General features: G+C 40.2%; 1 protein-coding gene across 1 annotated transcript in view; it reads left to right on the top strand.

Annotated features, from left to right (window-relative positions):
- CNTNAP5 (contactin associated protein family member 5) overlaps positions 1–25073 on the top strand; it is a gene marked incomplete at its 5' end in the record, with an annotated part of 321557 nt that overhangs the window by 282265 nt on the left and 14219 nt on the right. The window contains 2 exons of the mRNA XM_080622097.1: positions 15758–15888; positions 17217–17301. Coding sequence (XP_080478223.1) covers positions 15758–15888; positions 17217–17301 — 216 coding nt within the window. The remainder of the gene's footprint in view (positions 1–15757; positions 15889–17216; positions 17302–25073) is intronic.

The raw sequence follows: 25073 nt of genomic DNA, 5'->3' as shown, positions 1-25073 counted from the left end.
GGGGTTGGGATCAGGATAATGGGATCTCTTGTAGCAGCTCAGGAGGAGCAGAGGTGAGCCTTGCATTTTAACAGTTGCACCACCTGCAGATCTCCACTTTGGTTCTGAAGAAGAAAGGGACTCTCAGTACTTCCAGAAATTAGGTGGTGCTGCTACTCGCAGCACACTCAGGCAATTTAAACAGTGGTGTTTTTCTCCAATCTGTACCTCTGTTTACTCACTTGTAAAATTAAGATAACAGTAGTTTAGGAGGTTGGTGAGACGTCAGGCTCGGAATCTCTGGACTATAACATGTAGCACTATATACAAAGAATGATTAAGATAACTAGCTGACCTTGGTTAAATCCTCAAAGTTTCTTTCAGGGTTATTCTGTGAATGCTTCTGTGTCATTCTTTCAAGACAGTCATTTCAGTCATGTATATTCTCTGCCTTTTTTCGCAAATGTAATCACTTTTTTAAATCTCATATCCTCATATTTTTAATCTTATTGGAATTGAAATTATTCCAATGAAAATAATGTTCAGGCATGTTACTCTTTCTTCCTCTAGGAGGTTTATGCTTGCCATAAAGTTACTGGACTATGAATACCAATGTCCTTTGTAGCATTAAAAATGAGTGCAATTCGTTCTCTCTTACTGGCTCATTTTCAAGGAATCTTGCTGAGTTTGACAGTATAGTAGGACCTTAGCAGGTCCCTGCTGGATAACTGATTGGTTAAATAAAGGTTAGGCTCCTGGTGAAATGGAAGTGGGCATTCTCACTTAAGAGGTGAGCAGTAATATTCTTTGCCATACTCCCAAGACCTGTTCCACTTGTTAAGAAACTGTATTAGAACAGTCTATGTATACCTTACTACTTTACCTTTCCTAAGTATTTTTCAAGCTACTACTAATGTACCCTGTTATTCCTCTTTTTTATTATTCACAAAATAGGCAAATTATTAGTTAATAAAAGTGACAATTAGAAGAATGTTTCAGGTAATTAAGACTTTCCATGTTAAATATTTAACATTAAAGAAGTGAAAGTATCTGCAAGGCTTATTCATAGCTAGTCTATATTTAAAGGGGCTTATATGAAAGTAAACCTGAATAGGCAGCTATGGTCTAATCCAGTCAAGCATGAAACGTTTCCTGTAAAATCAGTTGTTTTCAGTAAAATTAAGAAATAACCACATTTAACCCCAACACACTTTGTAGTGTCAGTCTGTTAAGTAGATTATATCATTAGAAGATACAGTATGTATTGATTGAGACACTAGAATTGTGGTAATAAAATGATTTATTTAGAGTTACCCAGCAGGCCAGTGTCAGGCCTGGGAAAGGAAATAAAATTTCCTCATGCCCACTCATGGCTTCACCCACCCAAATCAATGCTGCTCACAGCAGAAAGCCCTTCCAGTGCTTGGAGCCTTAGAGGGCAAGTGGTTCATAAAGGAAGTGATGACAGATGTTGGGTAGCACCATGTGTCAGTATAGAAGCTACAATTCTCGATCTGTACAGATGACCTTCCCCTAGAAAATGAGAGGCTCAGTAGTGCCTAGCAGCTAATACTTCTAGAAACAGTTCCCACCCAAAGAGCTTATCTATATCACAAGGTTATTCTTACCTTTGATCAACTGGATCATGTCCTGGCAGTTTATGGGTAAGTTTTAGAAAGTTGTTTTTAAAGATAATTTAGGGATTTTTCTCAGATTTAGTTAAAGCTTACACTTCTAAATCATACATATGCATCTGAAAATTGTATGCAAAAACTTAGTATTGTCCTGTTTTTCCCAGTCTTAGGGAGGACTGGACAAACTTTTGTACCCATGGATTTTTAAATTACACATATATATAGATGTGTATGTATTGTATTTAGATGAGTGTGTATATGTATATATAGATGGGCATGTATGTAAAGCTCACATAGTCCCATTGATCCCACATTGAAAAGATTAGCGGTACTGTAGTAATTGGTAATGTTAGTATAATATCAGTGCTGTAGAAATTTCAAGGTATAGTATCAATTACTAAGGTACGGAAAATGAGTAAATGTCTCTAATTAGCCTTTTCAGTGTGTTAGCCCACAGAAGTTATTCACATCATGGGAAGCTACTGCCAAGAAGAAAATAGGTTAAATTTTTACCATACATTTTTGCATTTGTGTGATTTCACCAAGCTACCAGTACCTTAGTATTAGTATCTTTGTCTTCATCCCTAAAGACAATAATTGATGAGGGAGCAAAATGTTAAGAAAGAAACTGTTAGTGCTTCTCCTTTCTTCATCTTCTTTCCCCCCTGCAAGTAATCAGATGAGATATGGATATGACAAAATGTATTGTCTAGAAAATATTTTTCCAAGTCTGTGATTCTCAGTGTTGCTTTCTCCATGAAAACAATGTGACTCATAATCTAGAAATCAGCAGATATACAGCCTCAAATAAAAGAGATAAAATCTCAAACTATCCTAAAGTGATTGAAAGTTTATCTGTATAGATTATCTGATCTCATAACTAAACAATTTGAGTCCATTTCTTTATTTATTTCTATCTAGTACCTACTGCTGTCATACTGAGCTCTGTTCTCAATTTCTTTTGGAAAGCAAGACTCTGAAATTGCATAGGAGAGATTAAAGACAAGGAAAAAAGGCACAGATTAAAAAAAAATGCAAATGACAACAGCTTGAGTAATTCTTCTGTTAGGACTCTGATACTCAGAGTACAGTAGCAGGACGTAGATGAACTTCACTACCCTGTTCTATAAGGGTCAGCTGATATCAGCTGATACCTAAAACAAACAGGAAAAGAAAGCAAAACCTGTAATAGAGGTAGGCTGAGTTAATACTCTGCAAAAAAGAAGCAAATGTCATCAGTGAGAAGCTACTGATGTTGGTTATTATTTCTAATAAACTAGAAATCTACTATAATCTCCTTCTGCCTCTAAGTCAGAAGCAGCCTTTCTGTTGAACATGTGAATTCTTCTTACTGTTTTTGCCTTGCAAGTCTGTTGATCTACATCTTCAACAGCTTTTCTCAAGCAAAACCAAGGCTTTTGTCATTCAATGGTAAAGAAAGGCAAAAAATGTAGTTCAATCTTTGACACAAAGAATATTTTGATTCGGCTCTTGCTGTACACTCTGGAGTTCAATGGGGAAAATGAAAATAATTAGGTAAAATAAGACTTACTGAAATACTGGTGTGGGTTTGGGGGGTGATTTTGCTGGTTCTTTACCACCTTGCAAGTGTTAGTTTTGGAATGTGGTTACCACAGTACATAACTAACTGCTGCAGAAAGATCCTGTGTCTACATTGAGCAACCTGCACAATTTATGTGACTGAAGTGGAAAATGGTGACAAATTTCAGGCATAGTTATTTTTACCAGATCAGGAGCAGGAAAGTAAGTTGTGTTGGGAAGTGTGGGAGACAGCTTTGTTGACGAGACTAGTTTTCAAGCAACTGTCTGTGAGTGACTGAGAATTGTTCCCAGTCTAGCTCTGGTTCGCAGCCATTAAATTATTTCATATGACAGGTAGTACTATATGGTTTTAAATGTAATTTCATGCAGTTGTTGTAGTTGGTCCTGAAATCTGATGTTATTTACTGACTGAGGGGCTAGTGAGAGATTGATTGGGAATGGTGAATGTACAAGAAATTTTCCCCAGTGTCCTCTAAATGGGGGCTAGCTGTGGCACAATGAGTAGAAAGGGTTGAGGTGGCAGGAGACCTCCAATCAGTTTCTTTATGTAAATAAGGAAACTTGTGTGGTTAGAAATATCTCTGGTCATTTGGATGATTCCCTAGTCTAAGCACACTTCACAGGAATTAGGAATGCTGATTAGAATTTTCAGTTCAAATCCAGCACTAAAAAGTCTTTGAAGGAAGATGTGGACTTGGAGCCCAAAACCATTTTGTTTGTTTGTTTGTTTGTCTGTTTGTCTGTTTGCTTGTTTTTAGCATATGGAGCTCTAAATCTCTCAAGTGTGCAAAACTAACTTGAAAGGAGAAGCAGCCACAACATTCAGTCAAGAGCTCTGGCAGATTTCTTTGTCTGCTTTCCAAGAGGAGAGAACTGAAGGATATGTCTCATTAGCTGAATTCATGGACGTGTTTGTACTCATGAAGTTTTTTTTACCATAATGAAGGGTCAAGAGATATTCTGGAGACCCACAAGGGACAAACAAGGGAACTGTAATTGGATTACATTGAGCAGGAAAGGCTGAGGATGCAGTTAATAATTGATCTGTGCTCTGCATATATGCAGGCTGACTTTGAACATACTGATGTCTGGCATAAAATCCCAGACCAGCGGCTGCAGATAATCAACTAGGAAGAAAACATACATTCCCATTTGCTTGGAAGACTTAAGTTCTCAGCTCACATTTTGCAGCTAGGAATTTACAAAATTACAAAAGCAATTTTGATTGTTGGATTTCTGTAGAACTGCCCTGAAAAGGGTGGGGAGGAAGAACAGAGGGTCAAAAGCTCCCATGTTTAAATAGATGTGCAGAAATATATAAATTCTTTAGTAACTGGGAAATTAAGGTCTTTTCAGAACTCATTTTACTAAAGCCTTTATCCCTGAGGATTGATAGCAATAATTTTTCAGTTATTCTTAAGTTGTGAATTATCTGTGTTCTGGATGGAGAGAGCTGTGTAGTGAGAGCTGTAGTCCAGCACAACCACTGGCTGTAGTACTGCTTTGGAGCAGTGTAGTTACCTCCATGCAACATAGAGCCCAAACTAATAATACTTGGAAGAGCCAGCCTGGGACCAAGCAGACCTCCTTTTCTATCTTGCTTTTAATGTTTCTATTACCATGTTAATTTTCCCTGTAACATATCAGTTATGTTGGTTGGATAATGAAAATATGTCTTCATCCTTCTTGCCTGGTGAAATTGGGTTTTTATGCCTTCTGGAATCCCAGGTCAAGACCAGTGGAAAAGTCTGGAGCAAGTAAAATGTATGCTTGGTGGAAAGAGGTCAGATCAGGGAATCCTTAAGCAAACTGGACATGTATAAATCCATGGGCCTTGGTAGGATGCACCCATGGGTGCTGAGAAAGCTGACATGTCATTGCAAGGCCACTCAAGAGGCAATGGGCTCAAACCAAAATGCATGAGGTTTCATCTGAACATCAGGAAACTTTTTTACTGTGAAGGTGACTAATAACTGACACATCTTGCCTAAAGAATTGTGGTCTTCATCCTTGGTGATATTTAAATGTTGTCTGGATATGGCCCTGGGCAACCGGCTCTAAGTGTCACTGCTTGAGCAGGGGTTGTTGGACAACTTGATCTCCAGAGGTCCTTTCCAACCTCAGCCATTCTAGGATACTGTGAAAGATTGCAGAAATATGCATTTGAAGGTGAATTAGTGGACGTATATTTGTATAATAATGTATTTTGCTACAGAAAAGTCATCGCAATGCTACCATTATATGGTTCTTGTACTAGGTACTTGTTACTAAGTAAATGTTTCATCCTTCTAATTTTTCTCATTAGACGACTGAAGAATATGAGTCAGTTCTTTTTATGTCAGTGGTTGTGGCTTCTTATGAAATTCAAATATTTCCCTTGACAGTTTGCTAGAATCAGAAGGACTAAAGCATCCAACTTCTCCAGTCACAGAATCTGGCATAATCTGTGAAATGCACACTACTTAGATGGACTTTACTGGTCAGAGGAGCAATCCAGAGATTTGTGACCAGTCAGGCAGTGTGTATAGATCTCAACACAAACAAGGATCATTAACTGCAGAAAGCCATTAATCCGAAAAATTCTGTACTGTCTTTATTATGAGTTAAGAATGAAAAGGAGATTTGAGAAGAGAGCCATATGGTTATTTCTCTCCAGTTTTATTTAACAAGATTATTGCTCACTCTCCAGCTCTACAGACATAGTGTAGTGCTCAAATTGATTGTTTCTTTTTTTTTCTGTTCAGATCATCTTTTTCCATGTTCTCATTGCTGAACATTATGATTATTTGTTAGAGCAGCATGAAACAAGTTCTAGCTTGAACAGGTATCTGTACAGCCAAAACTGAAACAAGAGTGGTTGAAAGATACTAGGAAAAGAATGGAAACTACAAGCCAGGAGGATCTCAGTGAGGGCTGGCTGGTATGAATTCCTCAGGTTATCACAACAGAGGTTCTCAGCCTTTTTTGCCTGCAAGCTGTTCGCACAGAGTTAGTGATGATGCATAATCGGCAAAGTGACATTGAACTTTTGGAATTCATAGAATGATACTTTTCATTTCATTCACTGGGTAAAGAATAAAAGCTCTTCCTGCCATCCTGGCTGCTGCACTAGTCTTAATTGAAAAGTGCAGTGTGAGATGAAAGCCTGGCAAGATTCTTCTACATACAAAGGTGAGTAAACCGTAGGGCCTACTTCATGTCTGACCATGAGAAGACTAATGGCATCCACTGTGTGTTTAAAGACAGAAGGAGAGATCTGAGCATCAGATCAAATAGTATCATACAGATAGTTTTTGTTAAAGAAAGGTCTTCAAGTGGCTTTTGAAATTCTAAAGAATGTGTAGAAAAGGTATAATTTAAAATTTACCAAAATAAATCTCACCATCAGAAAACAGGTAATTTCAGGGAGCTTTAACTGCATCTGATGTTTTCAGCTCTTTCCTTCATCTTCATATTCAGTCACCTTCAAGGCAAAAAGATGATTAATGCAGCATCACTTCGTAAAAGAAACAGCAACCACTTCCTTCACCAAAAAGAAGTATCTAGGAATGGAAAAATAATTATAATGACTAATAGAGGCTTTTTAAATTGCTGCTCACCCAGAGGTTTCATGTCATTTTCCAAATGATGTTAACATTCATTTATTTCACCCACGGATAAGCTGCGACACAAAGAAGTAAGATAATTTTTCAGCAGTCATCAAGCTGGTAGATCCCAAAATGTGGCAGTGCTCTGTCCATCACCTCGAGGATACATAAATGCACCACTGTGTGTACTTACTCATGAGCTAACTTGAAAAGACAGGGTTTCGTATTACTCCACAACCATGGGTTAGCCCTGTTCCCATTTTAGGCCCAGCCACAGCGGCATGGAAATGATCTGTTTTGTTTAGATGAGTGTTCCCCTGAAAATCACTGGAATAAGCTCTGTGTAAAAGCCACTCAGTATGTGCATGATGAGCTTTATGACTGTGGTCCTCGGGGTCATCTTTTAGATTTGCAATATTTTCTAGCTTTGGAGCAAGACGACTCTTTCAGTTCCTTTTTAATTGCTGGTCAGCCTGTGTTAAGCCAACTGGCAGCTGGTGGGAATGAGATGTCTACGAAGGTTAAACACATTTGTCAGTCACATAAGGGAAATAGCTACATTTGTTGATGTTTAAGTGACATTCTCAGTCTGGCTTCAGCTGCCTGGCAGGACTGCAAAGTGAACTGAGGTCATGGGCCTTCAGATAGGCTCATTTAGGGGCTTTCGGATGTGTGCTTTTTTCCAACTTAAAGAAATGCAACATGAAAGTATTTTTGTCTTTTAGATATAGGATGTCCTAAATGTGATCCTTAAGTCCTGAATGTCTCGAACATTGAGTGGGAGTCATTCAAATAAGCACCTTTTTCCACTATTATGAGCGATTACAAAAAAATTGGGGGGGTGGATTTTTTATTTTAAACCCTATGAAACAGTGTCATCTAAGCAAATGCAGTAGCTGAGTAATTGTATCAACAAACATGTTCAACACTTTCACCTCTTTGTTTTCCCCCTGCAAAACAAATAGCAAGAGTCACCTCTTTAAAAAGTGCAAGTACTTTCTTAGTTAAACGACGAGATGGGCCCTGGTCTTTCAAATCACCAGTGGTACTTCGACTGAAGAGTAAATTTACTGGGTAAATATCCCTGGGGAGAAGCTGCTAGTTAAGGAGCAGGTTTCTTAGCCAGCGGCTCCTAATAGAGAAAAGAGTGGTTTATTTTAAATATCTAGGCTATGAATAGGGACACTGTCATACTGAAGCTGTACAAGTTGCCAGGGAGATATTTTGTGGTAGACATGACTGAAAATTGTGCTATTGTGCAATCAGGAATGAGTAAACATTTCCACCTTATGAGCTGCAAATGACTTTCTGGGGTAAGTACTTTAATATTATTTTTCTGTTTCGTAGCAGCAACATCAATAGCCTCACTAATATACTCCATCCTTTGTTTAATTGGTGACTTCCTTAATAATTTTCTCTTTCAGTTATAGCTCAGTTGAGTGGTGAAGGTGGGTGTAGTGGTGTAGCATCTTACAGCCTGCCAAGGGTGAGTGTCTGTTTGAGACAGCTGCAACAGGTTCTGTTGGTCCTAAACTCCTTTGTTTCTGGGTGCCTCTGATGCAATGGGACATGCAGGGGTACTCCTAGGCCTTTTTCCTAATTCAGTGTTTTGTTAATCATACAGACATACTTCTCCCAAATCAGAGTTGTCAGCTGCCCTGGTTTGGACAGTTTTTTCTGATGTTACATGGTAGTGATAAACTTGTGCATTTTATGCGTGCCACCTACATGTGCTCCCTGAACAAATCTCAGTTTCTCTGGGTGATGCAAGATGTCTTACCAGCTGCTACAGACAGTACAAGTCATTAAAAAGTGCTAATGAAGTTGGTGGAGATCTTGGGTTCCATCTAGGCTCATTTAAAACCAGTTTCTGTGAATGAAGGTCCTGCAGAGCTTTCTGAGATTCCAGGGGTGTCATTCCCTTTCTTGCTGTTTGGTTCTTCAAAACTAAATGACACAACACTTCTGGTCCTGGTGACATGTGTTACAGGAACCTTGCTTATGAATGATAGATTTATAGACCAAATTCCTGATACCCAGGGTTTTTTTTCTGCATAGCTGCATTAACATTTTTGCCAAATATCTAGCACTGGGGTGAGATATTTCAAGCCAGGAAGTCTTTTCTCTTAGCTAGAAGACACTTTGTAGCATTTTCTCATGCTCCCTTTTCCAGCTGGTGATTTAAAAATTGCTATCTGATTTTCAACACAAGCTTTGGCAGTCCAGAATGAATGGAAAGTTACTTGGCATAGGCCACAGATCCAACAGATGTTGCTGACATTCCACTCAGGCTCTTCTGTAGAGAAAGGCAAAAGAAAGAGGACTCTCCTCTTGACATGTTCAATCAGAAAAAGTATTGGACATAGAATATGTAGCATTGTGGCCAAGGTATTTCTTCACACTGCGGTTTGGGAATATATTTTTCTTCTTCAGGCTGAACACTTTGAAATCTCCAACTGGTTTAATGTCCTCATTACCACTAGACTTAAGAGCTGCTACTACATCTTTCTTGTCTTCAACAAAAATATCGAAGCAGTTTGAAGGCACCATGTTATTCCTGTAGCTGTCTGGTTGGTTACACTGGCACTGATCATTAATGTCCTGCTAGTAAGTAGTAACCCACTGAAAGTGTGTCCTGAGAGAGTTTTGTTTCGGAACAGTCACCAGCATGGGATGACATTAATACTGCCCTTTGATTTCTATTTCCCAGAACTCTCCCCTGCAGAAGGGGACTCCCTTCTTTAACTCCTGTTAAAATGGCTTTGTAGCTCTTTTGATGTCAGCAGAGAGATGTCATTCAGCCCTACAGTCATGAATTAAACTAATTCAGATTACAGGCTAAAGACTGCAGCGATGTGTATGTAGCAAGCCAGATCTGATACTGGTAGTGGTCTCATCACAGTAGCATGGCAGCCCACATGGACTCATTTCCTCCAGAAGTGGTGAAGAGAGGCCACGCTATGCTCTATGCTCTATGTGACTAAACTACGCCTGCCCCCTCTTGGGCTGCCCTAGAGCTAGCACAGCATATCTCTATGGTGATCTAAAGTCTGCAAAATTTGAAGCTGAAAAGAATGACTATAATAATCAAGTGTGAACCCACTCTTACCTAGCATTGCTGAGCTAATATGCCCAGTAAAATTTTCTAGCCCAAGGCCAAAACATGATACCTCTTTTTTTCCTTCCCTCCCTCTTTTATGGGCTTAATAGAAATTGCCTCCAGTAATCCCACATACATTAGAGAAGGAAGAAAACTCAACAGGTAGTGTATTGCTTGAGGATTATGGTACTACAGGTGTGCATGCTTAGACACAGGGAGCTGAAAAGAGGATGACAGGCATGACTACAGCAAGAAGGCTAAAAATTACACCGTTCATGATTAGTGTGAATCCCTATTGTGAGGCAGAAATTATGCAAAATACAGATAGAACAGAGGATAGGGAGAATAAAGTTGGTTTACACAAAGATTTTTACTTGCAGCTAGTGACTCTGGGCTGATGTGATGGAGAAAGTCAGTGGACCAGATAATCAAAATTCAGAGGACAAAAAAAAAAAAAAATCTTAATAATAATCCTAATTAATAATCCATTTATTTTACCTGTCAGGTAGCAAAATGGCAATGTAATCTGCTAGACAAATTGTTCTGTACTCTGAAAAACAGAAGTTTTTGGTATTGAATGCAAGCCAAAATCAGCTCTCAGCTGCAGTGGTATAAATTCCAAAACACTTCTGAAGAGATGAGCCCATGTACTTCTGGTTTATATTAACGCAAATTTGACCCCAGGCAAAATGCCAACTTGAATTCAATAGTTTTGAAGAGCAGCCATCCAAAAGAAGTTGCCTCTGGAATTCAAAGCAATTTGGGAAAATAAGATGCCATTCACTGATCTCTTTACATGATTTAAGGTAAAATTATACCACTGTGGAAAGTAAGATCTGTTCTTAATTGATGTCAAGAACCTCCTCTATTGTCTTTCAACAAATGGAACAGATGGTTTCTATTTTAAAATCAGTGTTTCTCTGATAAAGTCAATGGGTAAATCCCGGTTTGCAGCAGCTGAGAGCCTAGATAGATAGCAGATCTTGCTGGCTCGCTTTGAACACAAATGTTCAATGGAACACCTCCCGTACGAAGACAGGCTGAGAAAGTTGGAACTGTTCAGCCTGGAGAAGAGAAGGCTGCATGAAGACCTCATAGCAGCCCTCCAGTATCTGAAGGGGGCCTGTAAGGGTGCTGAGGAGGGACTCTTTGTCAGGAACTGCAGTGACAGGACCAAGAATTAATGGGTTCAAACTTAAACAGGGGAAGTTTGGATTGGATATAAGGAGGAAGTTCTTTACTGTAAGGGTGGTGAGGCAGAGGATGCCCAAGGAAGTTGTAAATGCTCCATCCCTGTCAGTGTACAAGGTTGGACAGAGCCTTGGATGACATGGTTTAGTGTGAGGTGTCCCTGCCCATGGCAGGGGTGTTGGAACTAGATGATCTTAAGGTCCTTTCCAACCCTAACTATTCTATGATTCTATGTTGTTGCTGATCACCTGACTATAGTAGTACCATTTATATTTTATACACTGGTGTGTTCATAGAATCCAAAAAGAGCAGATTTTTTTTCTCATATTTACAAACTAAGCAACTAGTACAGGGTCACAGACCAAATCTAGGCCCTGTTCCATTTTCTGCATTGCACTACTTTCAAAGGATTGAGGTAAGAGGCAGTCTATAAAGTCCTTCTGGTGGGACATGATTTTAATTTTTGGACCAATCTGTTACACTATCACATCTTAGTTCCAGCTTATTCTGTATGTTCCTCTCAGCTGTGGTGTGCAGGGTCAGGCATCTTCTCAATTTTTTATCAACTCTCTCACTGCCCTAATGAGCAAGTCTGAAGAAGGTCCCTTAATTTCCATATGTTTGGGCTTCTTTTCTTATGTCTTTCTAGAGTAAGGTGATTGTAAGATGTTATTCCTGTTATTCTCTGTTGATGCATCTTTCATTCAGTACCAGAAATGGGATTGTGATTTATGTTTGGACCTTTAAGTGTGACATTAATGGTGATAGACAGTAGCTCCTTGTTGTGGCTATGGAATGAGAAATTTGGGAGCTTTGCAGTATGATTCAAGGCAGCTGGATCAAGACCTATAATATTACACTGAATAATTTAGCAGTTGCTACTGACCTAGATCTCTTCACAAATTCTGCTCCAACACCTATGACTGTGTGTGAGAAAGTAAATGTTTTCCATCTCCTTTTTTTTTTTATTTTTACTTTAAAAGCTCACCTGATCCAGCAGCCGTCTCAATCAGCTAAAAAGCCTTCAACCTAGTAGTTCATTCTCAATTTTACCTCTTTTTTTGGAAGCTTTGTTTCTATCTTCCAAAGCTTAGAGAGAGGCAGTGCTCATCTGGGATATACTGTATGTTATAAAAAGTGCAGCTCTTAGAAACTTGAGCAGCCAAACATCCTAGTGAGAGAAAAGGAGGGATGATCTTAACTGGTCTCTGGGTTCAATCTGGAAAGACTCCCAACATCACTGTGAGTTGTGTAGAGCTGGCTAAATTCTTCATTCGCAGGAAATTTATATGTTGTTTTAAGCTTTTTTTTAAAGTGGTTTCACAGTAGCTTGTAGGACAACAGAACTGTCTTTACTAAGGAAGGATTTGGAAGGTGAAAGACAGCAGTTGTGTCCACACTATGTAGTGAAGGGGAATTGCTCCATGTCCCTTCTCACTAACTAGACCAGCAAGCAGTCTTGCAGTATTAACTTGGCTGAATACAGGAGCCAAGCAGGGCTGCCCGTTTACCTCTTCAAGTAGCTAGACTCTTTCTGGAGTCAGAGGTGTCTCTGAATAACATTGCAGTGCACAATGGATATGCAGCAGCTTGTACAGGTGTATAGTAGGCTTCTCTAATATGGTGCTGCATCGCAATATGCACGTAAGCGTTGCCTCTGCAAACACTGAAACCAGTCATAGAACTAACATAATGTGAACACATCCTTCAGTGACAAATAATTGGTCCTTACCGTTCAACATAGGTTACATTTGCCCGTAGATTTCTGCAGTACCTGGTGATACTTGGAATAGTTCAACTTGTGCTAACAGAAGTACTGAAACTGAAGGAGATAGGAGGGGATTTTATGATGATTTTCAAAACAGAGTAAACAAAGGACCATTTGCTCAAGTTGTGGTGCTGTCAGTGTTCATTTTCTCCTTGGAGACAGTAATAAAGTAAAAGATTCATTAGGAAAGCTTTTTAACTCTATAGTGTCACTGTGATTCCATGTATTTTGGTTGCTGATGTATCAAAAGAGCTCCAAAAGTTCAGAGATTTTTTTCCTCCCTGCTGCTTAATTCCTAGAAAAATAAGCTTGAAGGGATTTTTTCAGAATAGGTTCTATTCCTTTTAAATTTTAAATTTTATATATATATATATATATGTGTGTGTGTGTGTGTGTTTATTTATTTTTCCCTGTAGTCATTTGTGGAAGGATTAAAATGCATATTGGATTCTTTGTTTTCTGTTTTCTTGTGCAATTTGGATTGTTATGGTACTGTTATTTATCAGAAGTCACAATGCTTTTTTTGATACAAAGACTGAAAGAGAAGCTTGGCATTCATTTTTATATGAAATCATAGAATCATAGAATAGTTAGGATTGGAAAGGACCACAAGATCATCTAGTTCCAACACCCCTGCCATGGGCAGGGACACCCCACACTAAACCATGTCACCCAAGGCCTCATCCAACCTGGCCTTGAACACCGCCAAGGATGGAGCATTGACAACTTCCCCGGGCAACCCATTCCAGTGCCTCACCACCCTAACAGTAAAGAATTTCTTCCTTATATCCAATCTAAACTTTCCCTGTTTAAGTTTGAACCCGTTACCCCTTGTCCTGTCACTACAGTCACTGATGAATAGTCCCTCTCCAGCATCCTTGCAGGCCCCCTTCAGATACTGGAAGGCTGCTATGAGGTCTCCACGCAGCCTTCTCTTCTCCAGGCTGAACAGCCCCAACTTTCTCAGCCTGTCTTCATACGGGAGGTGCTCCATTCCCCTGATCATCCTCGCGGCCCTCCTCTGGACTTGTTCCAACAGTTCCGTGTCCTTTTGATGTTGAGGACACCAGAACTGCACACAATACTCCAAGTGGGGTCTCACAAGAGCAGAGTAGATGGGCAGGATCACCTCTTTTGACCTGCTGGTCACGCTCCTTTTGATGCAGCCCAGGATACAGTTGGCTTTCTGGGCTGTGAGTGCACACCGCCAGCTCATGTTCTTTTTCTCATCGACCAACACCCCCAAGTCCTTCTCTGCAGGGCTGCTCTGAATCTCTTCTCTGCCCAACCTGTAGCTGTGCCTGGGATTGCTGCGACTGAGGTGTAGGACCTTGCACTTGGCATGGTTAAACTTCATCAGGTTGGCATCAGCCCACCTCACAAGTGTGTCGAGGTCCCTCTGGATGGCTTCCCTTCCCTCCAGCGTATCAACCGAACCACACAGCCTGGTGTCATCGGCAACCTTGCTGAGGGCGCACTCAATCCCACTGTCCATGTCACCGACAAAGATGTTCAACAAGACCAGTCCCAACACCGATCCCTGAGGGACACCACTGGTTATAGGTCTCCAGCCGGACATCGAGCCATTGACCACAACTCTTTGCGTGCGGCCATCCAGCCAGTTCTCTATCCACGGAGTGGTCCATCCATCAAATTGATGTCTCTACAATTTAGAGACAAGGATGTCGTGTGGGACAGTGTCGAACGCTTTGCACAAGTCCAGGTAGATGACGTCAACTGCTCTGCCCCTGTCCATCAGTTTCGTAGCCCCATCATAGAAGGCCACCAGATTGGTCAGGCAGGATTTCCCCTTGTTGAAGCCATGCTGGCTGTCACCAACCACCTCCTTGTTTTTCATGTGCCTTAGCATGCCTTCCAGGAGAATCTGCTCCAAGAGTTTGCCAGGCACAGAGGTGAGACTGACTGGTCTGTAATTCCTCAGGTCATCCATTTTCCCCTTCTTGAAAATAGGGGTTATATTTCCCTTTTTCCAGTTGTCAGGAGCTTCACCTGACTGCCATGATTTTTCAAATATGATGGACAGTGGCTTAGCAACTTCATTCATCAGCTCCTTCAGGACCCGCGGATGGATTTTGTCAGGTCCCATGGACTTGTGCACTTTCAGGTTTTAAGATGGTCTCTAACCAGATCCTCTCCTACAGTGGGCCTAGGGTCTTCATTCTCGCAGTCCCTGCGTTCGCCTTCCAAGACTTGGGTGGTGTAGTCAGAGCCTTTGCCAGTGAAGACCGAGGCAAAGAAGTCATTAAGAACCTCAGCCTTCTCCAAATTCAGTGTAGCCAGTTCTCCCGATATCTTCCGAAGGGGGCCTACGTTGTCCCTAGTCTGTCTTTTATTTGCTACGTACCTATAAAATATATTTACTTCTTCAAATACATTAGATTAGATACAAAGTAAAAACTTTTTTTCTGCATAAGCATTTACAATATATCTTTTCTTGTGTTGCATATAAATTAAATGAGTAGGGGCTTCTAAATGTTTGAAATTAAGCTGTAATTCTCACAGTTGTTGCTGTCTTCTGCATTGTCTATTACATGTTGATGAAAAGGAATAGTAAAATCCACCAATATTAGTTTAATAGAACAGTGCAAGACCTGCATGCCCTCTGGTGGAAGTGATCCTTAACATACTATTGTATATCAGCTTTTGTGGCAGACACACTCTCCTTGATAAACTTAAGTTAATTATGTTTCTCCATAGGAGAGTTTGTTACCTAATAGAAAGGAAAGCTCTTCCAGTGCATTATTTTTCTCACATTTTTCATTACAGTTTGAGCTCTTTCATTTCTCTGCAACCTCTTTCTTGACTTTCTAACCTTGTTACTTCACTGTAATAAAGTTAGTTATATGTTGTGTAACGGTATTGAATTCTCATTATTGACACGGGTTTTATACATAGAAATTTGCTCTGTTTTTAGGAAGTTTACAGGTCCGATACAAGCTGAGTAAGGATGGGCTCCTCATTTTCACAATTAACTCTGGAAATTTTGCCAATCAAGAACTGCACCATGTGAAGATTAACAGAGAAGGCAGAGAGCTTGTGGTTCAGGTATGCCATGGTTTATGTTGAGTGTTAAATAATACTTCATGCCACAAACAGACCCACTGATTTCAGTGCCTGATTGCCAGCAGGAGGCAAAGGTTTTGTATTCTTCTGGTGCAAACAAATCTGGTCCAGCGGAAAAATAGCCCTGTAGGTTAGACCAAAGCTCCACCCACACCCTGCTTCAGAGTGCCCAACTGTAGTTTTTTCCTGTGAGTGGTCTTTCCCTTGTCTGTAACAATATGTGAATTGTCATGAAACGCCTTTGGCCAGAAGTTCATCTGGACCATTGGAGTGGTTCTGGGGCTTAGGGATGTCTGTGTAACCTGTAATCCAAGAGGAAGCACACAGTATAGTTCATTAAAAAGTTTCCAAAGGGAGAAAAATAGCTGAGGAACAGGCACCTGGGAATGTAATTTCATTTAGGGTGTGTGTTTCAAGGGAGAATATGACCCAGGTGCCTTATCCTTTCACAGAGAAGGAAAAGCTGAGGGAATGCAGGGTGCAGTCACCATGTGCATGACTATGCCCTGTAACTTTGCTGGAAGCAAGCCATGCTGAATCTGACAACCTCATGAGAGCCAAGAACCCTCCTCCGCCTTGTTTCCCTGCATCACCTGTTTTTCCAAGGCAGAGAGAAGACTATCACCTCTACTGCTCCTTCTGCTTTCTTTCTGAGGCTTATTATACCAGTTGATGCTAGAAAACAACTTGGCTAGATCTGGGCAGCAGTCATTTAACAGGGAAGGGTAGCAAAGTCTAGGGAAGCCTTATGTTAAGGAGTAAAATGAGAAGGAGACAGAAACACAGGGAACACCACAGCTGAGTTTTTTCCTCTACAGTTTCTACATCTAGATGGTAAAATGATAACACAGCACACAACAAGGGTGGGTAGGCCTGATTATCTAGGAAGGAAGCTTATGCTAAAAGCCAGGATTTTGCTTAAGTACAGTCTTCTATTGTCTGCACTGAGGTTTTCTTCTGTGCAGAACTAATTTTTAACAATACATTTCTAGAGAGCCTTCTTTTGAGTGTATTCTGAAGTGACTACACATGGATTTTGGGAAGCAGGGGGATTTCAGTGTCAAACGTTTTAAGCTTTTTTGCAGGGGAAGTTTCTTCAAAGCCCTTTATATGACTATTCTGGTATACTTTTCAGGTTCTCATGCTAAAATCAAAGCACATTCACTTTGCTATCTTTAGAAACTGAATCATGCTTGGGGGCAGAATTAACTGATTTGCAGCTGAGAGCATTCCCAGAAGTTTGCAGTACAGAGAGATCTAGGGGTGTCTATGTGCTGTTGTAATGAACTAATTTTATTGACCACTTCCAGGTTGATCAAGTTCTCAAACTCAAACACAACTTTTCTGAGATTGATTTTAAGGCCATTAAATCACTCACCTTGGGCAAGGTCACAGGTAGGTTCTACTAAAAATATTCCTGATTCATCAGTTATTATACTGCTGGAGTTAACCTGTGCTCGTGTCTTGGACTTTTAATAGGGTTGGGGTTTTGTTTGGCTGGTTTAGCTGTAAGAGTTGGCCTGAGCATTTCAGTACTCCTATTTGTATATCTTGTCAATGAAAAAAATTGGCAGTTCTACTTGTTTGCACTGGTAGCAGTATTAACTTCTCCCATTGCTTCCTCCAGTAAAGTGATTCATATTGCCTGTGTGGCTGCACAAAGTGGCATCTTAGCCCAGTGATATCATCTCTGGGCCATCTCTGCTTCCTAACGATAAGAACATCACTGTGAGCCTTCATTCTCTCTACCCTTTTTTACTCCCAGTTCTTTTCCATTTGAATTTTGCAAGGAATATTTACACTGCATACAGCACTGAGGCCACAGTTCTTCATGCTCTATGAGTGGATCTTCTTGATCTTTACCCCTCCAACACTGCAAAGACATTACAAGACAGAGAGTAGAACTCTATTTTGTTGTCAGGTTACTTTATGTGAATCTTATTTGTCCCCAGTAAGATTCTAAATGCTTCCTTAGTTACAGACATTTTAGTCCTTTGTTAAAATTCGGACCTTCATACCAAGCCTGACATCTGTTTCACTTATTAAAATCCTGTATGTGTCATTAATAACATCCAAAGCCTCCGGGACTGGTAGCTGAACAGAAACTATAGACATCCTTAAGTGTCTGCTTTTGCAATGTAACAGTATATGACTTAGTGCATTTTATATCATGTTTTACTAAGTAGATTAAGGGCAGGAACTGATTTTTCCCCTTAAATATATTTAATGTTTGTTTAGAATGCAGCAGTCTTCTAAGCATTTGTGGACTGATTTGGGAACCTGACACTGTTCAGCTGAAGTAAGAGCTAAGCTAAAAATTTTGTCATTTTGTCAACCATCAGCTGTAGTGCTGAAAATCTAAAAGAACATTGCTCATCATGACCTCTACCTAAAGCTCCAGCTGTAGATACCAAATCAATAAACCAAGGCTTTTCTAACCAGCAAGATGCAACATAGGACAAAGATCTTCAAACGTGTAGCCAGCAAGCTGACATGGTGCAGCTCAGCTTCATGGAGAGAAACTATATTTAGTCACAAAAATATGATTAACTTTACAAGTACAAGGTTGTTGCCAAGCCAGAAAGCCCAGATGTATCTCCAGAAGTCTGGCATTCAGTTCCACTGAGCACCACAGACTTGTTTCCAGACAGCTTTTAAGGGATATATCCTTCTGTTATTTCTTTCTTGCCCCAAAGTTTATTGGGATTTTGTTTTAGTAATAATAATACTATTAGCAATAGTTCATATTCTGTAGTGACACTAAAGCCATAAACTTAGCCATCCAGATGGTGGGAAATCTTATTGCTGTACCAGGAATCACACAATATTTCACAGCAAGTCACTTTAATTCCAGCCTAATCCTAGTTCTAGTTTTTTCCTCATATGTTAAGTGAATTTCCACAAATGTTTTCTCCTATGTCAGGTTTTCATTTTCCAGGTTTTATCTAAGAGCTGTAGCTGTGTTGAGTAGAGCCCTTGTGCCCTCACAGAATCATAAATCCCTCTGAGTCTTCTCCACTCCTGGATGAACAGTCCCAGGTCTATCAAGCCTCTCCTCACGGGAAAGATGCTGTAGTCCCTTGATCAGCTTTGCATCCCTTCACTGGGCTAACTCCAGGAAGTTCATGTCTATTTTTGATTGGGAGCCCAGTACTGAACCCAGCAGCCATGGGTCCAGTAGTGTTATGCTCATGCAGAGTATGGAAGAAGGACCGACTTCTTCTGCCTGTTGGCAATACTCTTCCCAAGGCAACCCTTTGTGCCAGGATGTCATTGGCCGCCTTTGCTGCAAGGACACATCTTTGGCTCATGGTCAGCTTTGCCATGCTGGCAAAAAAAAAAAAAAAAAAAACCAACAAAAGAAAAAAACCCAAAACCAAACCACAACAAAATTGACCTGCTACAAGATCAAGAATACCACCTTGTATTGAGGAGAGCTGGACCTTATCATTTTAGGAATGTAAAACTTACATAAGTATGTCCATTCATAATTTATACCGTTACATGGGTAAAATGTTGATGATAGCTTCTTTAAATGATAGCTCACCATAAGCTGAATATTGGTGACCTGAAGCAATATCCTCCAAGTTCTTCCTTGTCATTGTTCAGGAGTAAAGTATAAACTTACAGAGGCACTTGATGCTTCCTAGTAGACCTAGGCTTTCTGTAGTCTTTGTTTCGGGTGCCACTGGGATTTAGGTATCTAAAAGCATTCATTAGGAACATTTAAGTGTCCACTGAAATAGAACTGTATAAAAAATCTCTGTTCTTCATATCCTACATATCCGTGCTATACTCTTCTGAAAATTTAATTCTTCTTACTTCCTGTCACGCAACTGCTGTTTTGCCTGCTCTAACAGCCCGATCCTGGCTGCTTAACCAGATGATTATACCACCTTCTTTCTTGACTTTTCATTTCCCACTTGCTGAGAAATCTCAAAGAGAGCTTCGAGCATCTAATAAAAGCTTGGAATCTCTTCCTTAACAGATTTTCTTATGATAACCATTTTAGCACTTTTAAAAATTGTATGTCCATACAATGACCAGCTTTTAAATAATAGTGCTTCCTCCCCTCCTACCACCTTACCCCATTTCACTTCCTTTAGTCAAAAGCTGCTCAGATGTTTTTTTCTGCTTTTCAGATCTACTGTATTTTCCAGTGGTTGCCCTACACCTAACTCTGAATTTGGGGGGCAGGGGGCAAAACCAAAACCAAACCTGTTTAAGACAGAGAGGGCCCACCTGGAATTAAAAACATAGGGACACTCCCTCTGCCACAGACTGCTTGAATAACCTTGGGCAAGCCATTTATGTGCAGATATAAAGGCAAGCAGGCATTTTATTCCCACTGGAACCAGTCTGAGCTTTACTGTCTCTGTTCTCTATCAGTAAAGCATGGAAAATAGAACATCCCTACATCAGAGGGTGCTAGGAGGATAAAAGCATTAAAGGCTGTGAGCTGTTCAGATCCACAGTAATGGGGCCATATAGCTGCCTTAGAAAGATCAATCTAAATATAAGTGTGGCTTTGAAGACAAGGGAGTAAAAAGAAGCAGCGTTCAAGTAGCCAACAGACGTTTGTTGAATTCATCCTCACAGTATCCAACAGCAATAGAAAAATATTATTATCCTGTAGTTTGTTGTCATTTTTGCTTCACAGTTGTAGACGCAAGACACAAAAGGACCTACCCAAAGCTCATCAGTATCAATGGGGGTTTTTCCATGGTCTTTAGTGAGTGCTGGACTCAGGCCCCAAGTGGGTCATAGAGTTTATGGCAAAGCCTCAGTGAAATCTTAACCAGAGTCCCAGTTCATTTACTTTAAGTACTCCTTGCAGAGATCATACTGCTGTATTTAACCACATGAGCTCTATTGGCAATCTGACCTGTGAAGCTTGCTCTGCTTTGAAGAAGGGATTGAACTGCATGACCTTCAGAGGTGTCTTTCAACTTAAATTATTCAACTTAAATTATTTCAACTTAATTTATCTCAGAGACATATTTGCATATGTTTAGGTCTTGTATAGAAGAAGCTGCTATCCCAGTGGAAAATTTAATTTCTTTGTTTTGGGGTTGACCTTAAGGAATCTTTGAAAACTTTCTACAGTGCCCCAGCATGTCTAAATCTTTCACCAGTATAGTCCCTGGAAAAATAATCACTGATGCAGAGAAGTGAACCTCTTTGTCTGCATATTTGATTCTGAGCAATTTAATATATTAGCTGTGTAGTGATACCAGAGTAGAAGGGTAGCGTTGAAAGGCATTCAGGAATATTCTGAAGAAAAAGGTTGCAAAGATTTCTTTAGCACCTATTAATGATGGCCTGATTTATTTGTGTCTTCAAAGTGATGATTTAGCAGACCTCCCTACACAGGCAATGTAAAGAACTGTGTAGTCTAGCACATGATCATGATATCTTTTATGTTTAAAAGCCTGAGCTAAACACTCAAGTTGTAGGAATCTTTCCACTGAATCATTCAACTTTGGTATAAAGTGTATGTAAAAGAAAGTTTCTCTAGAAAATAATTTACTAAAATAATTATGTAGGTGCAGTACCATTCTTATGATTTCTACAGTAGCTTTTCTTATTAAAAGTTCACAAGAAGAAAATGGAATCTGTACACTGAAGAAATCACAGAGCAATTCATTCAAGAGTGGTATTATACTGGGGAGATGATAGTGGGATAATTAAGTCAGAAAAACTAAGTTGACGTTTAGTCTGAGATACAAAAGGTTCCTTAAAGAAGAATCTTCTTCTAGAGACTTTCCATGCAAAAGATTTCAATATTTTTGGGTGGAAAGTCATTCAGATTTTTAAGCTCACAAAGTCACAGTTTGCTTGAGAAATTTAAAGTCACAGTCTCAGAATATCATGCTCTAGCATTTTAAATAACATAGTAATGGTTGCAGGAGATATTGGCTGGACTCCTGTGGTCACTGCAAAGATCTTTTTCTTTACTGCAGACTTTTCTTGCCCTAAATACTTAAATGCCCCGGAGAATGATCTCTTGAGTGCATTATAGCGCATCCAGTAACAAAAGTCATTGTTTTTCTCTTCGTAGCCTAGTAAAGCATTAAGGAAAATGGAAATTACTACTTATGATGAAAAAGGAGAGGCATTTAGGACCAAGATGGCAGCAGTCAAAACAAGCCGTCTGGCTGCCCTAGGCATTTCAAGCAATCCAAGGTCTAAGCCAATACTCATAGAATCATAGAATAGTTAGGGTTGGAAAGGACCTTAAGATCGTCTAGTTCCAACCCCCCTGCCATGGGCAGGGACACCTCACACTAAACCATGTCACCCAAGGCCTCATCCAACCTGGCCTTGAACACCGCCAAGGATGGAGCATTGACAACCTCCCCGGGCAACCCATTCCAGTGCCTCACCACCCTCTCAGTGAAGAATTTCTTCCTTAGATCCAATCTAAACTTTCCCTGTTTAAGTTTGAACCCGTTACCCCTTGTCCTGTCACTACAGTCGCTGATGAATAGTCCCTCCCCAGCATCCTTGTAGGCCCCCTTCAGATACTGGAAGGCTGCTAGGAGGTCTCCACGCAGCCTTCTCTACTCCAGGCTGAACAGCCCCAACTTTCTCAGCCTGTCTTCATACGGGAGGTGCTCCAGTCCCCTGATCATCCTCGTGGCCCTCCTCTGGACTTGTTCCAACAGTTCCATGTCTTTTTTATGTTGAGGACACCAGAACTGCACACAATACTCCAAGTGAGGTCTCACGAGAGCAGAGGAGCAGGATCACCTCCTTTGACCTGCTGGTCACGCTCCTTTTGATGCAGCCCAGGATACGGTTGGCTTTCTGGGCTGCCAGCGCACACTGAAGCCGGCTCATGTTCATTTTTTCATCGACCAACACCCCCAAGTCCTTCTCTGCAGGGCTGCTCTGAATCTCTTCTCTGCCCAACCTGTAGCTGTGCCTGGGATTGCTCCCACCCAGGTGTAGGACCTTGCACTTGGCATGGTTAAACTTCATAAGGTTGGCATCAGTCCATCTCACAAGCGTGTCAAGGTCCCTCTGGATGGCATTCCTTCCCTCCAGCGTATCAACCGAACCACACAGCTTGGTGTCATTGGCAAACTTGCTGAGGATGCACTCAATCCCACTGTCCATGTCACCGGCAAAGATGTTGAACAATACCATCATGTATCTTATCAAAAAGAGACCAAATCCCCCAGCAATATCATTTACCTTATGATGATAACACCATGCTTAAACACCCTTTTTTTAAATGATAATACTGTCTAAATAAATGTCCACGGTCATCTACTTCTATCCAAAAAATTTTTTTAGTGTGAATTCTTGCTACTTGAGTTGATCTTAGCTGTCTGCTTGTAAGAAAAGCATGTATTCTTTTGCACGTCATTTCTCCATCTTCTTGCATAGTTTCTGCTTTTTTATAGATTATATTTTGAGCCCATACAAAATCACATAGGGCTGGCTGCATTGTGACAGATTAGGATTCAAGTGTCAAAAACTGTGACATCTAACAAATTTCACAATGAAACTCCAAGCAGTGCTTCATTTTCAATGACAAACTGTCTTTAAAAAAACATACTAAATACGTGTCTGAAATTATCTCAGCTAAGCCTAATGGAAGAAGAATTCTCAGATGCTCCACTTGGCATAAAATATTCAATTGCCAGCAAGCAAATCCTGGTATGCACTGCTCATTCCTGCAAAAACTTGAGAAAAACTATCTTTAATTTGCTCTGGCTTCCCTTACTTTTTCAAAAGTGTCTTGGAAGTGCATTGAATGCATGGAACCTATCTTGTATTCAGACTTGTCCTTTTCTATAAGCAAGAGCTAAACTGATTGAGCTCAATGATCCTAACCAGCAAAATTTTCTGTGTTGTTCACTCTGCTGCCTTTGTGGCAGGCTCACACCGGGAAATGAGACTATTCCAAAGATGCCTTTTTGTGGATTCGAGTCTAATCCAATATATGCTTTCCTCCCTTTCTAAATTAATGATGAGTATCAGCAGTGTTTACTGAGGTTTTTGAAATATGTAGCATCGTATTTTTCAAGGTAACTACACAGTACCTGTTAGTTAACTCTTCTGAGATAGGTGCAGTATGGAAACTATGAGTCTTTCACTTCAAGGTCACGGGCTGAAATCCAGTAAGAATGTCCAAGAAATAATCTTCCAGTGCTGTTCAGCACCTTAGCAAAAGGAGGTGATGGATACACTTAAACTCTCCCAAAAATTATCTTTCTATTGCTCAGGCTTCTTTTTTTAGGAACAACTTCAGCATGCAGAGTAGATTACCCTTTGTGCATCTACTAATGATTCACTTAGATTAATTAATTAATTAAGGCATGGACATTTAAAACAGGCAATGTCTGCTCTGACTGATGTTAAAAATAATTTTCTATTAAGGATATCCACAATGGGACTTCTTGAATGTAAGTGAGCACACAGGTAAACTTTGGGCTCAGATTTAGGTTTCTGAGTTACTTATTTAGCTGTGACATTACAGAGAGCTTCCAGGGAACAGCTAGAAGATCCAGCAAGAAGCCAGACCAACTTATGCACAACTCAGCAGACAAAGCTTAAAAATTACTTCCTAAAAACATGGGTAAACTTAAGTTGCGGTGAATTAACATTTAAATTACTCAAAAGCCAAAAAAGATTGCCTTTTTACCCCCCTACATATAAAAATCATCCAAAGTAACTCCATCTCCAGAACCGAGAACAGAATCACAATGCTAAAATGTCAGAAGATCAAACCAAACCATCAGCAGCAATTCAGTGTGATTTTCCAGGCTAAACACATGGAAAGGTTAACAAGTGTAACCAGGTCAGATGAAGGCCACTGATGTTTCATATGCCCTTGCTTCAACACCAACGTTGTAATTTTACTGAGTTGCTTCTTCTACTGACCTCCAAGTCATGTAGTGAAAATACCTTTTGGAAAAAGATTTTGTCATGATTTAAAGACTTCAAGTGACAGAGTGGCCCTTACTAAGCCTTTCACAAAGATAACCATGTCATAACCACAGAATTAAATTATTTACTCAAGAATTCAGAGGGCAGCACAAGTCATCCACATCCTAATTGTGTAGGGCTCTTGTTGAGAACAGTGAAAGCCCCACTTTCTGAAAGACATAAGGCATGCACCTAAAAGCATATAATAAGGCAAACTGTACTGTGCA

Source organism: Psittacula echo, assembly GCF_963264785.1.
Source record: "Psittacula echo genome assembly, chromosome: 6".
Classification (NCBI taxonomy): Eukaryota; Metazoa; Chordata; class Aves; order Psittaciformes; family Psittacidae; genus Psittacula; species Psittacula echo.
This window is presented reverse-complemented; position numbering and strand designations above follow the sequence as displayed.